The following is an 8,301-nucleotide window of genomic DNA, read 5'->3' as shown; positions in this document are numbered from 1 at the left end:
ACTTTTAAGAATAAAATGATGAGACTTTACATCAACATAAAAGGAAATATGATAAAATATTTCTAAGATACAATTAAGGTTAGAACATTAACTCTAAAAGAAAAGTCTAGACCACTCTTATCTCAACCAAAATTGAAAAATTTATTCTGAAATGTCTTCTCTCTTAACCCACCAAGAAACCTTTTAAGCTATGTTTATGTTAGTGGTAGATAATAAAATAGAATAGAATAAAAATGTCATTTTAATATTTTATAATTATATGAAACAATAATTTTATTCCATTGTTTGATAAAATCTCTCCTCTATTATCTTCGTTTACAAAACCTTGAAAAATTCAAACTCAAATTCTACTAATAATTTTCAATAAGTTTTAGAATAAAATATATTAACACCTGATAATTTTTTGAATAATTAGAAAAGTTAGTATCATATGAGGCGTTAAAGTAGTAATGCTTTTCAATCAATTAAATAGTAATGTTTTTTAATCAATTAAAAAATCATATAAGAATAGAAAAAGAAAGAATAAATTATACCGACTCCCTCATATTCATATTGTTTGTTTTTATGACATGATACTCTTCTATTTTTTTTAGAGGGACCAGTGTAACATTTTTCACTATTAAAAAGAGGATTGGTGTAATGATTTACACCTAAGAAGAGAATTAAATTGTAACAAATATCCAGAAATTAAAAGATTTTTTTTGTACGATTCAAAATAAAAAAAAATATCGAATGTAATTAGGACAAACCTCATGGTTGAGGTGTAATTTACTAAAAAATAAAGACGTGTTCAATATTAAAGAATCTAAAGTGCAATTCACTCTAATATTTATTATCTATTTATTTTCCCACAAACATAAAAGTATTGCCTGTCATGGATGTCTTTCTCCCCATAACAAGTCATGGATGGCTTTCTCTCCATAACAAGTGAGTCAACCTTGTTCACCACTTGTTCAATAAAGTTACCACTGTGGACCCTTTGCAAAAAAAAAAAAAAGTAACAAAAGAAGCCGGAAAGGATGAATCATAAACTCCCAACTTATTGACAGCTGAACCACCTCAAGCCCATAGTTTTCCTATACATGACAACAAGTCCCATGATGTTATAAATACCAACTATAGCAAAAATGTGCGAATTATAGGTACATTTTCAACATAAAAGAACAAAAGCCAACACGTGCAGCACGCATTCATTGAATGTGGACAAAAAGAGAAAGCGACGGGAGATTCTGTGTATGATCCGTAGCGTTAGTAGTACACGGTAAGATGTTACTACTAAGGGTGTGTTTGAATTAGCATTAAAATCACGGAGAAATTACACGTTCCAATGTAAAAATTTCAAAGCAACCATATTGTAGCTTTCATTGAAAGACCATCGGAGTTGGATTCAAGTGATTCCCAAACATACACTAAGAGGGTGTTGGACCCAGGTACTCAACACCATTCATTTCAGAGTTCTCTGGCATCTCAATTTCTTCCAGCCACGTGTAACTATCATTTTCCTCTTTTGCCTCACCAATAATCCTTTGGTCTGCAGGGTAAATCATTAATGGTCAGAGACATGGCAGTAATGTACAATTGTACATCCTCTCAGACAGACACTGAAATAATAGTGGACAAGCGGAGGTGTCACCTCGTCAAGTAGGAATAGTGATGCACAAAAGAAGACGTGAGATCTGATGCTAACATTATCTAACACTGTTTAATGTTTGTGCATATGTATTGTTACCCTTTTTATCTTTTTCAAATTCGATATTCAAGTTGAATCAGTGTGTTGATAAGAATCTCAATAGGTGAAAGTTTGACAGAATAAGTTGGAATTATATGACAAGTGGAAACATTTGAATCCCATTTTAATTTCTTTTAAGACAAGGACAAAAATTAGATGCACACAAATCTCTAATCAAAACGAGAGTTTCACCTATGTTTATATCTAATTCAAGATGAACTTCAAATAGATTTGGAAAATAACATCAAAGAACTGTGTAAGTCTTGTCCTTAAAGCAAAAAATTATTATGGAAATGAGCAAAAGAAATTGAGATTTGTAGTACCAAGAGAAATATATGAGTTTTGGTACAATTGTTTTTAAGTCAAAAAATAGTCAATAGTTGAATGAGTTTGGAAACGCAAGAGTTTCTCTCAATAACAGTACCAAAATACTCAAATTTCTGAAGGTGCCATACAATTTCTTAAAAAAAAAAACAATAGCATACTTGCAAACAATATAAATGTGATTTGCTAAAAGTTTCACATACAATGATTGTGCACAATGAGAGAGTTACTTACTAGGAAAACAAGTATAAGGGTGATCTCTGTAGTAGGAACAGTCCCTTCCATCTTCTTTGGAATAAGGAGGGCCAATGACATCAAGCACAGCACATGGGGTTATGGCTGTGAATTCATGGATGTTGCCTCCTGTTGTTGGATACAGCACAGAAGTGTCACATGAAGATGTGAACACCTTATCAACTTTTAACATTGCCAATCTCACTGCAAAAAAAAAAAAAAAAACGCATGTGTGGGGGTCAGCTTACAAAGAACTAATTACACACCCCATTAATTCATGGTCATTTAAAATTAAAAAAAAAAAAGCAAAAAGGAGAGAGAACCCACATTGAGATTGTGGTTGCAACATGTTATCATCAGAGGCCTCAGGCTCAACCCAATCATAGGACTTAATGTGCATTAGTCCTAATAAAAGCTTGCTGAAAACAGTCATGTCCGGGTGGTTGTGGAGAGGAATGACTCCTCCTTCAGGTATGAAAAAGATGCAGAGCTGCACATAGAGAAAATGTCCCCATAAATGAGTTAAGCAAGTAGCAATTACAGTGGTGAGTGTTGGTGATTAGGGAGTAATGAGAATGAAACACTTACTGAGAAATTGTCACACTTGTACACGGTTGTATAAGTGACCCTTTGGTTCTCTTTGACAATATTTCCAGGCTTGAAGAACTGCAGATCTCTACTTAGCCCCACATCTTCTGGCTTCATGTTATCTGAAGACATTAAGAATCAGCACCAGTAGAGAATTTACCACAATTCAAGCACACTCCTCACCCAACTAAGCTAGAATACGTTGATATAAATATACAATAATACAACCATGAATTAATAATAATAAATGCCTAAATTCTTAGAGAAAATAAATTGCAAATGCACAATACATCACTAGAATATACATCGAAAATATTGATGCATATATAGTTTTCGAACTGTACATATTAAGAAAACTAATGAAATGCTCCTAAATATCCAAACAAATGCAAAGTTCGGGAAAGTGGGGTATAAAACTAAGACGTCATGTCCCAAAGACAATTTGATCGAGGGGAGCATTCTTGTTTGTAATTTTATGTAATTCGGGAAAGTGGATGTTAAAAAATATAAATTTTCTTAACTAATAACCTAAATATCCAAACAAATGCAAAGTTCTGTTTCCTAAACTTGCCAACATGTGACTACAAATTTTCTTATCCAACCCCATCAAATATTAGTATCAGTAATATTGCCGATAAGAATAATAATAAAAAAAGTACCAGTAATATCATCATCATACCAAGTATGTGAGTCAATCTCTGAACATCTTGTGGTGAAGGAACAGTCCCAGGGCCTTTGAAAGCTTCTCTGCATGAATCAAATAATTGGTGAAGTGTCTTTGAAACACTCAACTCAGGTCTCCTAACCCTTCGATAAAGCTGTTTCTTCTTCTTTGCAATGACCCTTCTAACATAACCAACCTTGTTAACATGTCCAGCTCTCTCTCTACCCCTCTCCACCAAATTTGCCTCCATTGCCACCGACACACACCACACCACGATCAATTATGTGAACAAACACAAACTCTTCTATGAATAATAAGCCTCACACCTTTCACACAAACACAAACTTCACAAGCTCAAATAGACCACCTAGTCACTCTTTCAGATTCTCAAATATAGTTTTTTGCATGGTCTTTTGGATTGAAAATAACACATCCAAGGGAGAGAAAAAAAAATGGAGAAAATGAAACTCAACACCCAGAATTCAGAAACTGTGGGGTGGAAAGAAATGGAATAGTTATGGTTTGACTTAAAGAGGAAGAAGATAATTGATATTGATATTTAGTTTAGCAATAAATAAAAGTGCAAAAGTGCATGAGGATGAGAAGTCTAGGAAGAAATTAAAGATGATAGTTTATATTAATAGCTAGAGAGAGAGAGAATATCATGGTTTGAAAACTAGGGGCATGTGGCATGGTATTGTGCTACTGTTTTGAGTTGTATAGTTATTAGCAATGAAAAAAAAGAAGAAGCAAAACCAGTGTTGTAGGTGCACTTTCATTTCATTCCCGCCCCCATAGATTGTTTGGAAACTGGCGGTTAAAGCGACCCCTGTTTTGTGGGTCAAGATGGTGAACCCAATAGGAATTTCCTTCTTCTTCTAGTTCTGGTAAAATAAATATAAATGCTGTTCTTTTTTTCTATTTCGAATTTTATATTTTTACATAAATTAAAATTGATCGAGAGTTAAAAACTAACTTTTTGATATATTAAAATTTATATTTAATTGTAATTTTTATCTCTAATTTTTTAGTTTTTAATGAATTTTATGTGTAACTAATTATTTTGATGTATTTTATCCTCAATTTTAAAAATCTTGCGACTATTATTTTATTCCTAATATAATTTTCCTTTTTATACCTAATTTTTTAATTTTTTGGAAAATTTAGCATTTAACTTTTTTATTTTTAATTAATTTTATTCCTAATTTTTTATTATTTTCAACAAATTTCACTCCCAACTTTTATTCTTACCAATGAATAAATGATAAAGATAAAATTTACAAATTTCTTAAAAATTAAAAGTAAATTACGACAAAATAATTTGTTAGAGATAAAATTTATCAAAAACTAAAAAAATAAAGATAAAATATGCAAGTAAACCTAAAATTTATTTAAATGACTAATATTTCTCAATGTATGTTATTTCATACTCAAATATTTATCTTTAAAAATCAAAGAAAGTCTCTAATTGATTATTAATTAGATAAAAAAATTTACATAAAAAAATTAAAAATGAAATATTTATTAAACTCTTATTTTATTGTTTTTTCTCTCTTTCCTTTCAATTTTTTTCTTTAAAAGTATACATGTACCCTTCTAAAGTGTGAAAAGAAAAACATTTTTGAAATATAAAACTGAACCATCGACAGTATTTAGTGAATGAATCAATGAATGTGATGTGCATCAGTGCATGACAACAAAAGTCAGGGTGCATTGGGTCTTATAAAGATTGGAAAAAAAAACAGTGAAAAGAAGTGACAAGTGTCACAAACTTGTTCCACACTTCATAGACCAACCGTGCCAAGTGGCCTATTCTCTCCTACGTAATGAGAGTAGAATAACTGTAAGACAGCTTGATATTTCTTAGGAACTTTTTTTTGGTTTAGTATTCGTTGGTTTTCGTATGGTTTATTTTATTTTATGACTTTATCTTATTTACAAAGACCAAAGTTTTATATTTTTGAAGGCTACTTTGTTTAACCGGTTATAATTGTGAATTTATAGCACAAAGAAAGTTGGAATTTCTCAGCAAATTTACTGTAAAGGATCCCCTTTACAAACTATTTACGTAAAGGGGTCCCTTTTTTAAGTATTTGCGGTGAGATGGGTGTGCTGCCAGCATGACTGGCGAGAAGCCTCCCCCATTGTGCCGTCATTGCTTCCTGCGAGACAGCTTATATGTGTTGTATATTTCAACTCTGTCGTCTGAATGCAAAGACACGGCACAGTGATGAAGTGAAGTGGTGCATCAGCCTCAACCTCAATCTCAGGTACCCATTCTTTCTCAACCCAATAACTCCATTTTTTTCAAATAATTCATGTCTACCCAGATGGCAATTCCTCTTCAATTTTCTTGGGTTTCTTATGATTTTATATCCTAAGATTGTTTTTAGGAATGCTGAATGCTGAAGCGGAGAACTTTTTTTTTTTTTTTGGGAGGGGGGGGGGGGGGGGGGGGGTGTTTATTTGTTTCTAGGTTTCTTTTGTCTCAACAAAGGTTGGATTTCGAAGGAATTCTTGGTTGATGGTTGATGCTATATCTCATCAGTGTGTTCTATAAGAAATTGGGGTTTTCCCATTGCTTTGTATGTGGCAAGTCATTGCATTTGAGAACTATTGGAGATCTTCTCCAACACTGTAGAAGGTTGAGAAGACATTAATTGGCTGGTGTGGTTTTTTGTGCTTGAGGGATTTAAGCTTTGGATGCAGATTGAAGAGGGCTAATTGTTAAAACCATAACCCCCATCAAGGTTTTTGCTTTGTGTGTTTGTGGAAATAGCTTGAGCTGCTCTGTCTATTTTCATTTGGTGTTTTGTTCCATTTGCTGTGTTTGGTAGGAGGTTGCTTCATTTACAGTAAATTTGCCGCACCGAAACTTATTCATGGGTCCATTGGGTGGATGCAATATAGCAATATGAAGGAAGGAGACAATGTATCTCGCCAGTGGGAGCAGCGAAACAACTTCCACGTCAGCTGTCTCGCCAACGACAATGGCGGCACCATCTTCTCTCCGCCAAGCACGCATCTCGTTATTCCGAATGGCGGCACACCTATCTCTCGTTATTCCGAATGGCGGCACACCTATCTCGCCAATCCTGTTAAGATGAGACCCCCTCTATTCTAAATACTTGAAAAGGGGCCCCTTTACGTAAATAGTTTGTAAAGGGGACCCTCTACAGGAAATTTGCCGAATTGCAACAGGCACGAGGAGTCTGAATCGGAGAATACAGTACTGACACCTCTTATCTTCTTTTCTGTGGATGATGACTTTGAAAAGTAGTAATTAAATGTTGTAGTAGTTGTTAAACTTGTAATAGTAATTGTTAAACGGAGAGGAATTTATTTCCGTCTAAGTGCAGAAGCACAGTAACAATAGTAGTAATTTCTTTTTATTTATCTACATTAAACACGCATTGATATTTGATAGATTGGTATAGTTGGATGAAGATAGCTCATTCACATTTCAAATGTGTATTTTAAGTAAAGTTTGTCTAACGAGTACCTGAATTCATTAAATTCCTAACTGTTAGATTCAAGAATAATTGATAGAATATAAATATTTATATCCGAGTAAATCTAGACTAGAAAAAAGAGTCTTGAATCTTATAGTACTTTTGAAATAAATAAATTGTGCTGAAAATAAAAGTTGTTGTAAAATTTAAAGGGGAGGATAAACACTTTAATATGTTATATTGAATTATAAAGTGGTGGAATCAAAGAGTTACGAAGATTGAAAATTGTTTAGTAACTAAGGTTTCTATTTTTGCTTATTCTTAGGATACATTTAGAATACAATAACATTAAATAAGTCTGTTGCATTGAAAATAAAGGTTATAGCAATGTTTAAAGGATAAAAGTTAAAAAGACAAACTCACTTTAATAGGTAGCATTGAATTGTAAACAAACATAAACCATGGAATTAAAGAGTTACAAATGGTGCTCTATATGTGATTTTAAAGAGCGCAAAGGCTCTGAGTTATCGAATGATATCTAAGGGTTACAAGCTGAAAATAAAGATTGTGGTGAAGTTTAAAGGGAATAAATTACAATGATAAACACTCATTAATAGGCTGCATTAAATTTAGAATAAATTCGTCTATAAAAATTCAAATTTTAATTTTGGAAGTAAAAAAAATATGATAATATTTATTACCCAAGAGCTTGCGTGGCACATTGATAAACGAAGTTCTCAGTGCATTACAAATTTAAGGACAAAAATGATTATTTATCCAAAATATAATTTAATCTTCATTTTTTTTTCTTTTTTAATCGTTGAAAGCATAACATTATAATAAATACTTAAAAAAATAAAAAAATAAACCTAAGGTAGAACAAGCATAATAATAAACATAATTTATCTATTACTCTGAAATTTCTATTGTGACAACATTATGTACTGGAAAAATCAAGTTTTGTCTTATTTTTTATAAGGATTAACTTAATGACGGTGTATTTTTGTTTGAGTCTCATATTTTGGATAAGGTACTATTACATTAGAAATTTCAAAATAATCAATAGATTATCATTATTAATCAATATTATGTTTATTATTATGTTCATTCTAACTTATGTTTGTTTTCCTATTTTGTAAGTATGTATTGTAATGTTATACTTGCAACGATTAAAAAAGGGAGAAAAGAGGAAGATTAAATTATATTTTGGATAAATAGTCATTTTCGTCTCTGAATGTGTAGAACACTGACAAATGCGTCCATGGATGTACAACATAGGCTCATTCATTAACGGTAACGGACGGAAGTTA

The 8,301-nt window shown here is 32.1% G+C and overlaps 1 protein-coding gene and 2 long non-coding RNA genes across 3 annotated transcripts; 2 read left to right on the top strand and 1 right to left on the bottom strand.

Moving 5' to 3' along the window:
• Positions 1-1,021: 1,021 nt before the first annotated feature.
• On the bottom strand, positions 1,022-4,239 carry LOC114398261 (plant cysteine oxidase 2-like). Its single transcript, XM_028360441.1, has 5 exons — positions 3,555-4,239; positions 2,876-2,997; positions 2,615-2,777; positions 2,288-2,491; positions 1,022-1,531 (listed from the first exon to the last, which is right to left on the bottom strand). The coding sequence occupies exons 1-5, from the start codon at positions 3,787-3,789 to the stop codon at positions 1,410-1,412; spliced, it is 846 nt and encodes a 281-aa protein (XP_028216242.1). The 5' UTR covers positions 3,790-4,239; the 3' UTR covers positions 1,022-1,409.
• On the top strand, positions 1,316-1,813 carry LOC114398264. Its single transcript, XR_003663533.1, has 2 exons — positions 1,316-1,430; positions 1,538-1,813. It is a non-coding gene; the product is annotated as an uncharacterized LOC114398264 (long non-coding RNA).
• Positions 4,240-5,485: 1,246 nt separating the features above from the next.
• On the top strand, positions 5,486-6,981 carry LOC114399835. Its single transcript, XR_003663845.1, has 2 exons — positions 5,486-5,809; positions 6,377-6,981. It is a non-coding gene; the product is annotated as an uncharacterized LOC114399835 (long non-coding RNA).
• The last annotated feature ends 1,320 nt before the right edge of the window (positions 6,982-8,301 follow it).

Source organism: Glycine soja, chromosome 19, assembly GCF_004193775.1.
Source record: "Glycine soja cultivar W05 chromosome 19, ASM419377v2, whole genome shotgun sequence".
Classification (NCBI taxonomy): Eukaryota; Viridiplantae; Streptophyta; class Magnoliopsida; order Fabales; family Fabaceae; genus Glycine; species Glycine soja.
The sequence above is the reverse complement of the archived record's forward strand: the minus strand, read 5'-3'. Positions and strand labels throughout refer to the sequence as shown.